At 40.0% G+C, this 17775-nt stretch overlaps 1 protein-coding gene across 5 annotated transcripts in view; it reads right to left on the bottom strand.

Annotated features, from left to right (window-relative positions):
• The window catches only part of Ntm (neurotrimin), a 981237-nt gene that overhangs the window by 14792 nt on the left and 948670 nt on the right, over positions 1-17775 (bottom strand). For all 5 annotated transcript variants that reach the window (XM_087214236.1, XM_004862654.4, XM_087214235.1 and 2 more), the window contains exons 5-6: positions 6189-6323; positions 4098-4218 (exon numbers count right to left, since the gene is read on the bottom strand). In XM_087214236.1, coding sequence (XP_087070362.1) covers positions 4098-4218; positions 6189-6323 — 256 coding nt within the window. The remainder of the gene's footprint in view (positions 1-4097; positions 4219-6188; positions 6324-17775) is intronic.

Consider the following 17775-nt stretch of genomic DNA (forward strand, 5'->3'; position numbering starts at 1 on the left):
CTGACATCATCATAACCACTGTTCATTCCACTTAGTAACACTGCATGTTCACACATGATGACACGTGAAACTTTATTTCTCCATTTTTATATATATTTCTAGATATGCTCTAGGCAAGATGTTTCGCCTCCCTCTCCCCATATTTAAGTTCTCCGAAGACAGGTGCTTCCTTTTATCCTTGCTTTGTAAACCTGTCAGTCAAACCACACAAATATACTGCTCCAGTTCTGTGACATTCATAGCAGTATTATGCATGCAATAATACTGCTTAAATGTGAGGATTTATTTGGTGCTGCTGATGGTGGTAATGAAGATGGAGATGGCGATGATGATCACGATGATGATGCCGATAACCTTGACATTGAAAAACTCAAGCTTCCAAGAGAAGAGTGACTTAAGGGGTTTGAAAACCCCACTTTTCTAGAACCTGGGTAATAAAATTTCTCCCTAAGCAATGAAGGCATTCTACAGATAAGATATAACTTTCTAGGCTGTGAAGAGGAGAAAAATAATCGGGATTATTTTCACATCAGGGGACTCTGAAGGGCTTGGGAAGAGTAATCTCCCAAGAACATCATAGAGGGTCAGTCTGAGAGGAATTAGAGATTCCCAAGAATAGAACCCTGTAGATCCAGCAATCCCCTAGAGCAGACCACTCTGCTAGAAGTCTCTTATCGATTGTAGGGGCCACCAAAGAAATGACACAGATGGTTAATATGGTCAGGGAATTTGAATCACTTGTGGAATCATGGATTCCACTATGGGCAAATAGATAGAGTAAGGGGAAAGCAGCTGGTAAGGGTATGGAGAGTAAGGAGGGAGCAGCTGCTTTCCTCCTTTTCAGGAGGTCTTAGCAGCAATTTCTATTAGAGTTGTGGATCTACATAGGAATTTGAGACAAATTCTGTACCTTTTGAAAATAATGAAATGTCCTATTAGACAATAGGCTTTATGCCAACCTTTTACTTTCCTTGAAATAATGTGTATTCCTTGTCTAGAAGCTGATCCTATGGGATAGGAAAGAGAAACATTATGGGGTCAAAAATCCCTGTGTAGAGCCTGGCCTGAGGCAGGACTGTAAGTCAACAGTGTCAGGGTGGATGCACACTGAAACAAGTTCAGGAAAAACCCATCGGGGACAGCGGCTGGTGTTGGAATCATCAAACCCAGAAAACCAATCTTCAAGGCAGAAATGGAAATCATCAAGACAATGATGAGAAAATATTTTGTTGAATGTAAAATGTTATTCAGTGTAATGTATTTCTTTGGAGTTAGACAAAAGTATTGCTGTCTGTACTTGGGTCATAGTATATTTTTGGCATAGAGGCAGCTGATTTGTCATTATCAGAAGGCTTCATCTCTGTAAGATTACAGCATGGCTCTATCAACCCCCCAAACTCATGGTAACCTTGATCAGTTCTGGCTTAAATTCTCACCCAACATCTGCACGTGGGGAAGCCAGAAGGTTGGTTGGAGGGGCTTGTCTTGCTCTCTTTTATGGGGATTTTCCTCTGCAAGCCTTCTCTCTCAAGATAAGGATAGTGACCAGGCCTGAGTCACTGGACTTCACAAAATGATTGCAATAGGAGAAAGGAATGAAGTACTGTATCTTCCTGTGGGGCCAGAGGCCACATTTTGCATTTGCAGCTTGTTATGCAGACACTGATCCTCTAGGGGGTGCTGTCCAAGGACAGCTCAGCCTGCCACCAGCTGGAAACTTCTGTGGGCTGTCAACCCAATGGATTGATCTCATTTGCTGTTTGGTCTGTGTTTCTGGGATGGAGACCATAGAGAGCCTTCACATCTGAATCCAACTGTTAATTACACGTTGGCTCTGTAGTGGGCAGAGAGCAGATTCCTTCTTGACAGCTCTGAAACGCCTTTAGCTAAACACAGTGTAGAAGGACAGTGGCACAGTGCAGCCCTTCGCAACTCTGCAATGACACACTTGCCCCTTCTCCATGCATTTACCTCCCCTATCCCATACTATGATCAGGTTTCATTTCTTCATGAAGCTGTAGACATTTCAGTGCCTAATGTTCCTGGCAGTAGGACAGGGACATATAGAATTCCATTTCTTCTGTCTTTGGTTGGTAACATGTGCAATAGCAGCAGAGTGGTACTAGAATGGAGTCAAAGACCTTGAAAACACAGCTTGCCTCTGCCACAGAGATGCTTCCATTTGCCTCAAAGTCTGCTTATCTTCTGGAGTATAGGAAGTACGTTGGAGCTGTGCTTCCCAGGGGAGGTGAGATATACCCTCTGGGACCTGCCTGGAGAAGGTTGCCTGGTAGCTCCAGGGGGACAGATTCAACTGGGTGTGATAAAGACCACAGAACCCAAGATGTTCTTGTCAAGCTGCCTAGCAAGAGGAGAGGTGACTCCATTCACTGGAGAGCACTGGAAAGGAATTAATAGATGAGCAGCCAATGGACAATGGAGCAACATCAATGGAAGGGGAGCAAAGGAGAAGCCATCAGGGCTCAAGTGGGAAGCAAAGCTCTCTCAATCCTCATTGGCAGTGCTGTTTCTGTACTCCTTCCAGGTGGTGCTGACATACCCCCTCCTAGGACCACAACTTCTGGGCAAAAAGCAGAGCTTCCTTATCCTTTGTAGCAACGTTGGCCATTTTCACTACATTTTCCTCCACATACTTTGAGATCTTGCTTTTCCTGTAAATTTTGTTTCTATTTTCCTCCCATGAAGAAATGGAGTAAAAGGATGCGGCCAATTAATTTTCACTAAGATTTAAATAATTGAAGGTTCAAGAATGGACCCTGCAGCTTTTTATGTTTGTTTGTTTCTTTCTTTCTTTCCTTCTCATCCTGGAACTTTATAACTCTGTTTTCTTCTTATTACAGTAAGAAGGATAGCAGAGAAGGAGGAGGAATTCTAAATTCTTCAAAGAAGGACAAAAGCCAGATGAATTTCTTCTTACTTTTTGTGTTTGTTTTCTCCTTTCTGCCTCAGGTCTTTCATCAATCAAGTGGGCTAGATGAATACAACACATTTTTCTAGAAGCTGCCAGAACATGTCCTGAAAAGTTAAAAAACTGCTGCTCCTTACCATGATAAGACAGCGAATCTTAGGACTAAATGCCTTCATTCACAGATTAGGCTCTCGATGTCTGACCATATAAGGAAAGAAACCAGGATGCACTGAACACAGTCCATGAAGCATGGGGAACACTTCGAGCATTCCGGGATGGGATTTCTCACATTGCTCTTCTCTGATTGTCCTCTTCATTGTCTTCCCTTCTCAGCTTCTTGGTTTTCATCTCTCCTTTCTCCTCTTCTACCCACATCTATCACAAGGCTTTGTTGTATCTCCAAAGCATCCACATCTACTTTAATGGAAATATTCTGAATGCAGCTTATGCACATTTATTTGTTGTTCATTCACCTTAAAATAGTCCTTTGATAACAGTAATTCCCATGTTGTCTTGCTGTCCTGAGCTGCTGATCCCTGTGCTGACATGCCTCTTGATAACCCCAAGAAATGACCACCTTCAGAGACTCACAGCAAATACTCCCACAATGGATGGCTGCAGCAATGGGAAGGAAGGGAACAATCCCACTCTTTTCCACTACAGAGGAAGAGCAACCTGGGCACAAAGGGAAGGCTAAGGCAGATGCCAGACTCTCACACTCCAGGGCTAATAGAGTCCTCAACGGAAGTGGGGACTTGGGAGCTGCAGTTGACTCATGAATCATTCTGAGGGCCCAGAGCAGTGTGAACACCTTAATGCCAACCATGAATGTGTTAAAAATAGCTTCAGGCAGAACTTGTTATTTTCCTGGCCTATAAAATATTTACAGGCCTTTAAATACTCTTGGCGGCCTTTCTTTTGTGATTTTTGCATTCCTAAAAAAATGTTACCTTTCAGGCCTGGTAGTTGGCAAGTGATAATTCTGCATGGCAACATTAAAAACCTCACTGAACTCTATTAATTTAGGAGAAGCCTATGTTTGCACATTACCTCCCCTGCACAGATATGGTGACTTCAAAAGAAGATTTTATAGACTCATTTGCAAACATCTGGAGTCAGGAAACTGGTAGTTTTTTCCTTCTGGGGTGAGGAGGAGGGGGAACCTTACCGTTTGTCATCTTTGTACCAGTGGAATTCTGCTGAGGGAACTGCTGAGGCTTCACACTGCAGTGTCCCCTTCTGTCCCACAGGGACACCTGTGCCCTTAGCTTCTGAAATGTATGGTGGATCTGGAGAGAGATGTTCCACAGCATTTGAAAATGCATTTTAACATGAAAAAGGCTGCCTCATTCAAGGGTTTTGTTTCTTTGCTCTCTGCCCTACTTCTGCTAACTTGGCCTGTCATATTTCTACACAAATTATGCCAGAGAATGAAAACATTTTGAATGTCATTTTAAAAGAAAGCATGGTCTTCTTAGCATGCATCTTTTCTGTTCTCTGGAGCACAGAGGTAGAATGAATGACCAGCTATTTGGGCATATTTTCTGTTTCATCTTTTTAACTTTCATAGGATGATGTCACCCGTTCAACCCTACACTCCAGGGGTTGACAGTCAGCACCTTTAATCAGCCTTGTAGAATTTCTGCATGCCCAGTTCTTGCCAAAGTATATAACCTCACCTATTCAATTCCCATCAAAAGTTCAGTTACAAGAAATAATATTCATGGGGAGTTGCCTGAAGGATATACATATCAGTCATTCTTTTAGTTATTCTACAATGAATTTCTGAATTCATCCAAACGAAACTAGACCTACCTAATTGGTCTGGATGGTTTTGAAGTTTTCCAAACTACCAATAGTTCAGTTTGTGAGGCATCAAAAAAACAGTTACAATAAAATCACTGTTGAATTTGTTGCAGGAATATTGTACATGATGCTCTTGACTGTATCTCAAAGAGCTCTATTTGTGGAGACCCCCAAAGAGAATTTTCGCTAGGGTCTCAGTACTAGAAAAATCTGTTTATCCTGAGCAAATAACTCATTTTTATCTTATAGACCACACAAATCTATAGCAGATGGTGTTTCCTCTCTTTGGTTTAGCAATGTAAAGCCAAATTCTGGGCCTGTACATAGCAACCTGTGGTATATATTTCAATATGCTGATTTTTCCCCTAGCTTTTACTCATTTTCCTTAGTACACCTTTCATTTGTTTTTATTTCTAAACTTTTCAAGTTCATCATTATAAATTGTGAACCATCCTAAGTCTCTTTAAAAATAGCATTAAAAATTATAATAGCATTTGTAAAAGGCAGCATTGTTATACCTATTTCCTTGCTTCTTAGTGTTTTGTGTAACTTATGTTCAAATAGGAACAGAAGCCAAAATACTAAACCATGAGAATTCTCCTTTGAATGATATCCCTGCCTACTTCCACCCCACCCGAGTATTGAAGAGGGGAGGCTTCTTGATGCTAGCATAGTTCTTGGGTTCCAGTCTGTCATAAAACTTCCTGCCACATGCACAGCAGAGAAAGCCTTAGAAAGTCACAGGCAACTGAGTTGATGAACATAGCAAGGAAACCAGAGGAGAAAGCGTGAAAGATAGGTTAGAGATCAGCCTATGATCAAGGTAAGTGAGAAATTGGAAGGCTGAAAAAGGAGAATGAGAGATTCACACCAGTGACCTCCCAATTTTGGATTCTGTACCTCTATTAGACAAGATGAATTTTGAGATACAGCCTCTAATATCTGTATGTGTCTATATATATGTGTGTGTGTGTGTGTGTGAATTTAAATTCTATATGAATTCCATGTATATCAGTCAACATTTATAATTATGCAAGGATGACACACCATACTCTTTATAGGCATGCATATTTTCTTCATCCATTCTAACACATGATGCTGGTCCCAGTATGGAGACATGTGGTCTGGGGAAAAGGAGGCTGCCACTGCATCATCTGAGTCAATTATGGGGAAACTCCAGATTTGACAATGTATTTATGTAAAATATGAAGTGAACCTCATTTGATCATCTTCCAGCCATAGTCTGTCAATTGGCATTATAGTAAATTATTTTCAGCCTACTTTTTAAATCAATGTGATTGTCATAAACTCGACTTTTGACTTGTTGGTCCTGGAGCAGAACATAGAAGAGGCTGCTGCATTACTCCCCATCCTGAGTTCACAGATAGCTCTTGTGGCCACAGCATCAGGCAGTCTCCTGTACATGGGGACAGGGGTTGGTGAGACCACTTACAATTCACGGTGACCTTCACTCTCCTCACCACAGGTGCAGCCACATCGTTTGAGGCACTGCACTCATAGTCCCCTGACTGCTCCCGGGTGATGCCCTGGATTTCCAAGTACTCATCTTCACTCACAAAGCCAACAGCTGCAGGAGAAGAAGTAGGGCGTTGTGAGATAGGAGGGAAGGAAGGACAAAGGTATAAATTTGCAAAGCCAAGTATAAAATGGTTACAGCTGCAGAGAATTGTGTCACTTGTAAGCACAGGTTCTTAGAAACTATGGGACTCTCTGTCCACATCTCTCCTACCCATCTGTCCACCAGCTTTTCCTTGGGTCCTAGTGGACCAGCTGAAACATTTGTGCTCCCAGCTGAACTAAGTGCAGTGCAGAGAGAAGTAACTGGTTCTCAATAAGTGATCAGTAATTTTGACAGTTAATACTGCCTGGATCTTAGCAGGCCACCCAGCTCTAGGATCTGAGTCAGGCACTTTAATTCTTACTGATCTCAAGGTTTTATTTGGGTGGAGCTTTGAATATAGAGCTTCTGCTGCCTTGCTGGGCATGAATCAATGCAGCTTTCTCTCTCTCCATAAAGGCAGTGTAATAGATTTAACTGTTTTTGGATTAATCACATAGGCAGAAATCAGTTTTCCAAATTTCTGGCTGCAAATCTTGCTGTCACTCAATCATCCAAAGACTCAATTTCTCTAGTGAAAAAATTACAGTCACTAAGGAGACCCTCTACTGACCAGACTTCACACCTCACATACAGCCATGATTATTCAGTTCTGGAAAGAACAAGACACTGAAGTCTAGAAGACAGATGTCAATGTTCTGTTCCAGAGCCACCCTGAACCTTAGCTTCCTTGATCATAGAAAATGATTATCAGAACAGGTAATGCACATGTTCTGGAACTATCTTCCTTTTTGTTAAATGAAGATAATTAAAACGACAGCATCTTAAACAAAGGATACTTTTGAAAGTAAAAAGAGAGTATTGCTGTTTATTATTGGACCAACAAGCTTGATTTAAGACTGTCCCTAGTAGTAGAGAAATACTTTCTTAGGTTTAATATGCATTACAATGCTAATATGTCACATTTATTTCAAGCTATAAATTATCCATCAGTGTGCATGCACACATACCCCTAGAAAAGGAATGTAAAAATTCTCATGTGCTGCATACTTGTTGATGTAAGTATTAATCCTATATTCTCCCTGGAGGCCTAGATTCATATGGAATGGAGCTACATTCACATGAATAATCCCAAAAAAGGATCAAAGGGACATTTCTCCCCTAATCTTAAAACCTCTTCACAATGCCATGTGATTAGCTGCCCCAGAGGATGAACCTGATGACTATAAAAATTAATATAACACAATAAATGATAAACATAGTGTGTTATGATTGTATTTGTTCTACAACAGTGCTAAGATCATCATTTTTGAAAACAGTAACAACAATACTAGCAACATCAATAAAACAAGACTCTTGTCAAGAAGGTCCACTACTTGTCCAACCCTGCTGCCAGTCCTTGGTCATGGTAAGTTTGTGCCACCAACCAACAGTAACCTTAACTCAAGCATTTCCTCACACCATATGGGACCTACACTCGACACCTGTGAAAACAGTCTACAGAAATGGGAAAGAGAACAGCATATAACTATTATAATAAGCAAGAAAGAGATGTTACATTTGTACAAAAACAAAACAAAACAAAAACCAGCAGGAGAAAGTTCATAACTAGAAAACAAGGTCTTAAAAACCCAGCATATGGAGAAGATCATCAATATGAACCAACACAGACTCATAGTTCCAACCTGTAAGGACCTTCTAATTGTCTTAGTAGCCAATATTATTATTGTTCCATGCATTGCTTCATGGAGAGAAAAACATAACCCTTATTTGAGGAATGGTGGAGGCAATAAGAAGAGTTGTAAGTAAAGAATTTGTGGTTGCTCTTATATTGTCATTATTTATTTGCTACCAACCACAGGCCTACATTTGTCAGATCTTTCTGTGCTGGAATGCTGTAATTATTGTGCAACACATCTCAGGGACCAGTGTCACACTTAATATTCCCATTAATTTTAAATGGTAGTCCTTGGTACATATGTGTGGCAATTGGTGTCATATTTTAATTAGGCTTGCCCTACACCATCTGAAATTAATAATCGCTCGAATAACCAGTGTAATTTATAAATTAACAGTGCTGCAACATTAGGAAATAAATTAGCTCTGGATCGCTGTTCTGGATTGTGCTCCAGTGTTGTGGCAGTAATGATGGACCTCAGGTCTCCAGGGGGCCGTGTAGTACACCACCAAATCAGAGAAGCAAAAAGACAGGGTCCTCCTGGTCTCCCACTCTGCTCTCCAACTCAGGTCTATGCATTGTTTTTAATTCTACCATCCAAATGTGCTCTTGTATGGCCACATTGAGATTTACAGAGACTAATGTTTGATCAGCTTGCTCTTGTAGACATCCAAAGGAAGAAGGAAAATTTTTGGAGCATTACAATCATAGGCCAAAATTCAAGTACACAAATGTTAGAGTAATCAAAATCAAAAACTCATCATGTGTTGGCAGGGAAATGAGTGTATGAATAGGTGTGTAATTTCATTTACTCCTACTAGGTGATATTCTTTAAGAAAGGAAATTGGATGGCTTAAGATTTGGGAGAGGCATAAAGTCTCTACTTATCCAGCTTTCTATTCTTGGGAAGGGGGAATATTCAGTCAAGTCATCCTGGAGAATCCAATGAGACAGTATGTTCCCCAGACCAAGTGTAAAATTACAGAGAAACCACAATACTGCCATTGCTCACCAGTTATTACACCTACACTTTCTGATTAAATTGGGAGACATATGAAGAACTATTTGTATATATCAAAGTGCTTTATACATTTCAGCTTTGTCATTATTTTTGCCTTTCCTTTGGTACACATTTTTCTCTATATGGCAAAACCAGAAAGAAAGATGATCACAGTACACATAGAAAGCTAAACTTTAAATGACCAGAGATCAGGCTCCTATAGGTATTGCTTAAAACAAACAAAAACCACTAAAATGGAAATGTGAATTTTTAAAGTTAAAGAATCAAGAAAAGTCTTCATCTAACAGCATTTGTACTCTGGATATGAATTGATCAATGCTTTATCACTCATATGAAGAACTTAAAAAGAATGTCAGAGGGGGGAAATAGAACAGTTCAATGGAGTACACTTTTTAAGTGCTAAAGGATTCTTAAGATTCACCAGTGGGAAAGAGGCAGACCACCTGACAGAGCCCAATGAAAAGAAGCTCTTCATGGTCAATAGATTTTTATTTATAACTGATTTCTCCTTTTCTAAAGAAAATGCATCCTTGGGTAGAAAGGACATTCATCTTCTTAAAATATCACCTTCCTCATGTCACACTTCTCAGACACTGAAAGTTCCTCCCTTTTTTCTGTAACATCTCACTGCCTTATTGTTAAAGTCCTCAGCAAGGATCACCAATTCCCTCACCCAAGCTCATGCTGCCTTAGTACTGTGAGGAAGGCAATGGATTATCATTGTAAAGAGCAAAAATTTGGGATCATACAATTCTTTGCCTTCTAGTTTCATAATGAGACAAGTTACATAACTGCACCCCCATTTCTTAATCTGCATGACTCTGAATAATATTGTGTACTTCACGTGTTGCTTGGAAGTACGATACATGGAATGTACTAGGACATAGGAGGTACAGGATAAATGCTCAGTGAATGTTAATCACCATAATCATCATTTTCACAACCACTGACAGTATCTCAAGCTGCACTATGTTTCATCTTGGAAAAACATGATGATTCCATTCTTCACAGGTTGATTTTGTCATCTACAAAGCTGTTTTCTTTCTGTCTATGTAAGTAAACAGCATTTATATTTTAAATTCTAAGTCGCCTGTGAAAATTCCCTAATTTGAGAGGAATTCTGTTCTTCTCAAAAATATGTTTAAGACCTAGCCATCAGTACCTCAGAATGTGGACATATTTAGGAAAATAGACTTTACAAAATAGCCAAGCTGATATGCGGTGTTAGGTGTTGGGGTGGGCTTTAATCCAATTGACTGGTGACTCACAGAAAAGAACATGACAAGGAAGAAGATGACCATGTGAAGAGAGAGAGGTGCCGCTAAGATCATAAGCTAGGGATGCCAAGAGCTTCCCATAAGCACCAGAAGTTACAAGAGCAAGAAAGAGCTGTCTCTGATACTTGTCAGACAAAACGCAGGCCAACTAAGACCTCAGTGTCACACTTTCAGAACTGCGTGACAATAAATTGTGGTAGTTTGAAGGCACACAGCTCTTTGTTCCTTGTTCTGCCACTCTGGGAAAGGAACACAATCCCTTTTATCTCCAGCTCTCCACCCTTCATGCTGGCCTGCTTCCTTGCTACACATTGAGTTCATGTAGTCTTTAAAATCATAAAAGAATGAGCTAAAAGGCATAAAGGGACATTAATGATTACATAATTCCACAGTTGTTCTTCTAGGACATAGTCCTACTGCAGTAAAGTCCCCTAGAATGATTGTTTACAATATAGATTTCGAGGTCACACTCATACCTCCTAAGTCAGACTCCTGGGAGGAGGCAGCCTCCCCTTCTTACCAAGGGAGTCTCTTGTAGTCCAGTTTAGGAAATAGTGATTTAGCTCGCTCCCTTCTTTTTCATGAGGAAATATATGCCCAGAAGAGTCCATGGTCACAGGTCAGGTCAATGACAGGCACAGCAGTCTTTTGATGCCCAAATCCAGCACGGTTGTAACTGCCATTGTTTTTTCTAATAGTTATTTATTGTGATACACTGTGCTCTTTTACAGTGTAGGTGAATTTTTCAGACAATAAGAACCACGTCTTGGATATCTCTGGCACTCAAGCAACCTAACAAACTAGTTTATTTAATTTGAAGTCTGGAAAATCCTCATTAATTAAATGGTTGTTGGATAGATCTAGCCCAACAGATTGAATTCAAATTAAAAGCCAAGAATTCTGTATCACTCACAAGTCCTCATATTGCTGTATCCCTAAGACCATGCCACTTCTGTATCTTTAGCACAGTATTTGCATTTCCTTGCTTTAAAAGCTTATCATACCTATTAGTGTTCCAACAGAAAAGATTTCCTTTAAGTATGGGATTTTGAAAGTTTTATTGAGTTTCTAGTATAATTTATATTTAGTATTGGGGCCAATTATTTCCTCAGGGGACTACATTCTTAATTTAAAAATGTAGATTAATGAGAAAGTATGATTTACCTAACAGAGATTTGTTTAACAGCCAACTTTTCAGGAGCCTAACTATTTCAGTGAGAAGAATACAACAACCAAAGCAGCAAAATCAGGCTGGCTGGAAATGTGACCACACACCTGCCCCTAAATTGATATAGGAGCTCCATGTTGTCCAAAGGGTTGAGCTCAGTGGATCAGAATCAAAGGACAAAGCGCACCCAAAGTTTCTGAATTCATAGATTTGGTGTTAAAAATCTTTAAAACTGAAAATAATAATAGCCACGATTATTATTTTTATAGCATCCGGGAATAAACTTGTCAAAGAACAGCTGTAGCTACTAGAGAGGAGAGGACACATCTGTCTCCTTGCTTAATACTTTTATGGCATATATTCTAGCAGAGATAAAATCGATGGACCTCAGAAATTTTAAAAAAATGTATAGAAAATAGAAACCCAGAATTTGAAAGATGCTAGGCATTATTTTTAGAACTTAGCTCCAATATTGCATTTAGCAATTCCAGTCTAGGACTGGACCAACACTCTGGCCATTGATTCTGCTTTTCCTCTCAGTCAGCATCAGGGTGTCCCTAGTAAACTCAGGCTGGGCTTTGGGCACAGCTGTCTACAGGGCGATGCAGCTGGTGTCCCTGACAGTGCCTTTAGGATGTCTGAGGCATACGTGTGCCGTGGTATGCAGACTAGAGGAAGGCATATTTTGTTTAGATGCTGGGAAGCAGGCACAGAGAGATCAACTTGGCAGAGGCATCATCCCTATTGCTGAGCACTGACTCTTGTAAGCCTAAGAGACTGGTTTTATGGTCTGATGAAGAAAGTAGGTAGGGCTGAAAACTAAAGATGACTTCATGAATGATTTTAGAGAGTCAGTGCCATGGGTCAAGTGTCAACATCTGGCAATGGCTGGGAAAGACCTTCATTGTCCCACACCACCCAAAGGCTCAGTGCAGTCCTGGATGCCCGATATCCTTCAAATGCTGCTGCGGTGACATGACATTGATGCAGTCCTTGTGCTGCAAGGCTGGATACACCTGGGAACAGGCAGACTGCACCCACCATGAAAGCAGCTATGTCTGGTGCAGTAGGATGAAACTCTCAACATTAAAGCACATTTCCACAGCATGATGTTAATGTTGCATGACATAGATATTGCTTCTGAGGCTGGAGCAAAATGGTTGAAAAGATGATGGAGATCATAACCTCCACTTCCCCCAGCTGCAGCGTGGGCAGCCTTGAGTTCCAAGTCCCACGTTTTGTTCCCTGGAGACTCTACTAGCCCAGAACTCCCTTCCTGTGCTTCACAGTCCTTTTTTGCGAAATGGTAACACCTCCTGCCTTATAGGATCATTGCAAGTATTAAATGCGTAAAAAGGTATAAATAGAACATAATAAGCCCTCCATACGTGAGAGCTATTGTGATCATTATTTTGCCTGAAATTTGAACTAAGTCTGAGCACATTTTAAAATACAAGATCCTTGATACAGAAAAATCTCAACTTGGAAATAAAGGCACAATAAGATCTCTTTGTTGCTAGTAGGAACCTAGTAATAATAAACTTTACAAAGGATTCATCATATATCCTTTAATTAGAAAGCCCTACTACCTTCATTTGAAACAGGATTTGACTTACAAGAAATACAATTTCTCAGTATCATTTCTTTTGTTAAAAAAAAGCAAATACCCTTACATATCCCGGACAAGATCTGCTGAGGGTTTGAGGAGTGTCTCTAATTTCACAACTAAGAATAAAAGGCTATAAATATATCACAGACCCACATGCGAGCATGCATATTTATCCTTTAGTTTTCATTAGATGCAGATCGCATGGCTGGCAGAAAGAAGAATCTGAACATGTCTCGAATGTGCAAATTTAAAAGATATCATTCATAGGAAACATTCTAGAGGTCATCAATCTACTTTTGCCTATTGTAAACTGAGGATCAAGCTTGAACAGTTGAAAAAATTTTATTTGACTCAAATATACGGACCATCTTAGGGAAGTGAGGCAGGCTGATTTGTTCTGGCTTCCATCCTAGGAGGAATGTTCCTTAAGCTGGTGTGTTACTGGGAGCTAATGCCACAAATGTATGTGTAGCAATGTCCTTGTGTTACTTCCTGTGTGCCACTCTCGGCTTTCTGTGTCAAATGGACTTTTCTCATACCAAGGAAATTTAGCAGAGCAGCCTTCTCCAAACACTTTGCCATTGGGTAGACAAAAGTTGGTTGTCACTAAACTCCTCTGTCTCATCAGGGCTTGGACTCCTCGGTGTCCTGCACATAGGAAAAAGTTCCCCTAAACCACGTTAGTGTTCACCAGACCCCTTGCTTAAGATACAAGTGCCAATTGGAGTTTTTAAATTAACTTGTCAGGCTGATTCTATCTTAATGCAATAAATATAGATCCGATGAAAAATATTACACAAACTAATGCCAACTATGAGTTGTGTGTAGCATAGATCCTAGCATAGATCAAAAGTCATTTGACCATCAGAAGTGAATATATGTAAATGATTCAATATGTATGAATGTACACATATAATATATTAAAGTCATAAAGAAGGAAAAATTCTCTTAACATTTTGATTGGGAAATTTTCTGGGAATATTAATTAACTTCATATTAAAAAGACACTGCAGGCTAAATGTAACTATACGACAGTTAAAATTCTTTTTCTTTTTCAGTATTAGGGATTGAATCCAGGCTTTCACACTGAACTAGATCCCTGCCCCTTATTTATCTACTGGGCTCAAGTGTGCAGACCGTGAAGCCTGTGCACTCCAACAGCCAAGGCCTCGTGTGCTTCTCTGGCAAATCCCTTCCCTTGGTGACCTGACCCTAGTGGTCATGTGGAGCCTGCAAGGCCTGGGAGCTGTGGCTCTTCCTCATGGGGCAGCACAGCGCTCTGCACAAAGACCTTCTATTATGGGTGATGACATCAGAGCGCACAGCTGGAGGCTCAGGGGCTCACAGCTTGATGTCTCCAACCTGTATATTTGCAGTAGAGCAGCTGATGGCTGCTAAAAAAAAAAATGACAAATAAATAAATAAATCAGCCTTTGATTTGTAAACTCAGCCAATTTGATCTGAAAGTCATTGATAGGGGATAAATATAGAGCTCCACAGAGCCATGTCACCCCAGAATTTCAGTGTTCATGATCCCTTCTCTTACATTTCTAGAGATACAAGCCAGCCTTGAGTATTGAGAATTGGGAAGAATCGAATCACTTTGAAATTGTTTTCCCAGATGAATTTAAGGAAATTCCAAGCTCAGATACCAGGCCTACTTCAGCAATCACCTTAATCACCCAGTTTTCAACAGCCTTGGAGAGCAGGCCCACTTTTAGGATCAATTTATTAAGACACCCTGTAGCCGAGGATTCTTAATCTGAGAATGGAGAACTGTAACTCTGGGGTTCTGAACCTCAGGAAATGACACCGTGTGTGTGTGTGTGTGTGTGTGTGTGTGTGTGTGTGTGTGTATCTGCTTTCATTAAGGAGTGACTCTACAGCTTTCTGAAAACAGACCTGAAGCAGCCTCAGCTACAGGATTAATGTCCACCTTGCTACAGTCTTTTGGGTTGCACTCAGTGATAGTTCAGAACCAACCAAATTACCTTAACACACACTCCATGGGAAAAATGAAAGTCCTCAAAATATAGGGGAGAGGAGGAAGAAGAACTAGGGCTAAAACAGCCATATGTGTGTTTCATTAAATATTTTGTGGAGGATGAAAAGTGAAGAAACTTACAAAAAATCCCTTTGAAGAATGCTCATGCAAATCTGGGGAATTCATTTTTTCATTTAAAGGAGGATGCCTTTTCCCACCAAGGTGCACGTTGAAAGGCTTGTACCCACTGTGTGATGAACTAGCTGGAGGCCTTCTGTGCACGCAGTGAAGAGGAGGCATGGATTCCCCTTTACAAGTAGTATTCTCTGATACAGAGAAGGAGGCATACTTTGCTGAACAAGTCCATTTACTGGTGACTATACCAAGCTAAAACTCAAAGACAAGGTGATCACTGGGAGGGTGCACAGAGAAGAAAAGCTGAGATGGGGTCCAATCTATAGTTAAGATAACCCAGTGCATACATTTAATCAGAGTGTGAAGAAATGACAAAGTATTACCAGTACCAGAGAGAGAAATATCTGTGTGTTTCCAATTAGCACACAGACATAGGATACTAGCCCATATGTGTCAAGGAATAGCTAGAGAATCCACAGAGAAATAACCACAGGAAAACAAGAAGTCTATTGGAATAGGATCATTGGAATAGCAGAGAGAAAATGAAGCTTGACTGAAAACCTTTGGATTTGTCGTATGTAATTATAGCCTTGACTATGAAAAAAATTGAATGTTTGCAAACAGTTCTCCAAAGCTATCCACAAACATTGCTACTTTACACCAAATTGCACTACCTGAAATATATTCATGGCTGCTGCCCATTTGTTTGTGAATTCCTCACCCCTCTTTTTTAGTTCCATTACAGGGAGGTTGAATTTCAACCGCATGAAATCTATAAAAAGGAACAATGTATGGAAAGAAAAGTAAGAGCTGATTTACTTGCTCATTGGTTTCACTACTAATGTTCCCCTTATACTTCTTTTAATTTCACATAAAATCTAAGTGCAGACATGCACTTCTGGGTTCTGGATAGAATATTCAAACAAGGCAAGGGTGGTGTTCCTGAATCCTGGGAATTTTGTAACCTTTAGTAAGTCATTCCACCTCAATTCCCTTGATGTTAAAATGTTGGCAATGTTTTGTTATATAGGAGAATTTGTGCAAATGCATAGAAGAATAATTGACACATGGGAGATAGTCAATGCTGAGAAAAACAACTACAGGAGAAGTTTGGTACTCAACCCTTACATGCAGTAACACCTTGGTTCATGAACACTTCTGTTTGCAAACAAAAGCATTCAGCAAAATTTTGCTTCTGTTCAAACTCTTTGCATCTGGTGACAAACAGAACCATGGCCAACTTCCCCACACAAGCACAAGTGCAGCCATCTTCCCCAAAAGCGTAAAACAAACTGAGTTCTTAAAGCAAGGTACCACATGGTATCTCCTAAAGCCAATTCTTTTACTATTTTATTTACTCTCCTCAGTTAATCTATATTTTTACTTCACATTGCTAAATGGGAAATTACCAGTTCTACTCATGATTACCAGCTCTATCTGCATAACCATCGCAGGAGAAGCTGCTGCACTCCAGGTCTATCACTGCCAGTGGAGGGCCTGGTCTCTACATTCTTCAGACACTGCAGACTGAATTCCTCAATCTGCTCTCAGCTCTGCCCTCTGCCCTGTGTGTGCTGATCTCTGCTGGTGGTGCTGCCAACTCCCCTTTCTAAGATAAGACAGAGTCACGTTCGATTGTTCTCTCTAACTCTTCATGTTCAATCAACCAATTCCACTGTTTCCATTCCCTTTAGAGTTTTCCAAACTATTTTCTTCTTTTCCTAATCATTATTACTATCTTACTTCAGACCCTCATTAGCTAGTCTGGATTATTAGGATTATTACAATATTTTCTTTATTGATCTTCATGTCTCTGGTTTTAGTTATTTTATTATTGCTGAGATAATCTTCAAAACTGAGAATGAATCCCACTACTGCTTAAATTCTTTCACAAGCTCACATTGCTGCTTGATGGTGTGCAAAGGCTCTGTATGGACTAGATCTTGTCTGCCTCTCCAGATTTGTTTTTAACCAACTCTTTTCACTCACTCCCACACTTCATAAAAACTAGATGATTTATTTAACTGTGTTTTTGACTCCTTTCTTCCCTAGTCTTGAATCTGTTACTATCTTTGGCTACTTCAAATGCCTATACAACCTTTAGACAGCATTGTTCTGGGAGCCCAATCTTGAACCCTCACTATCTTTACCTCTTCTCCACCTAGTTATTTCCTATTGTTTTTTAATCCCGTTAGACACATTGCATTAAGCCCATTAGACACATTGCGTTGTTGTAGACTCTTATTTCCAAGAAAGAAGTGAATCTTTTATTTATCCCTTATCTCTAATATCTACAGGACTGTTTAGCATAGAAGGAAGCAATTGATTATAAGGTGAAAAACTGAATGACCAAACTAGCTAACTGTAATTTTGATAGCTGTTATAGCTACCATAATGGGTTTTTCAGAACTCTCTTTGCTGACTTATAAGAACATAGCAGATATCTCCTTTAATTTTTTTTCCCTTTTTTTCATGTGTATAGATAGTTAAGATCTGGATACATAAAGAGACTTCTAAAATCTTCTGAGGTTAAATATTTCATTCCACATTTCCTACGGGGGGGGGGGGACTAAGAAAGACTTCATCAAG

Source organism: Heterocephalus glaber, unplaced genomic scaffold, assembly GCF_053883595.1.
Source record: "Heterocephalus glaber isolate CG9 unplaced genomic scaffold, H.glaber_assembly_v1.0 deba00001446, whole genome shotgun sequence".
NCBI lineage: Eukaryota > Metazoa > Chordata > Mammalia > Rodentia > Bathyergidae > Heterocephalus > Heterocephalus glaber.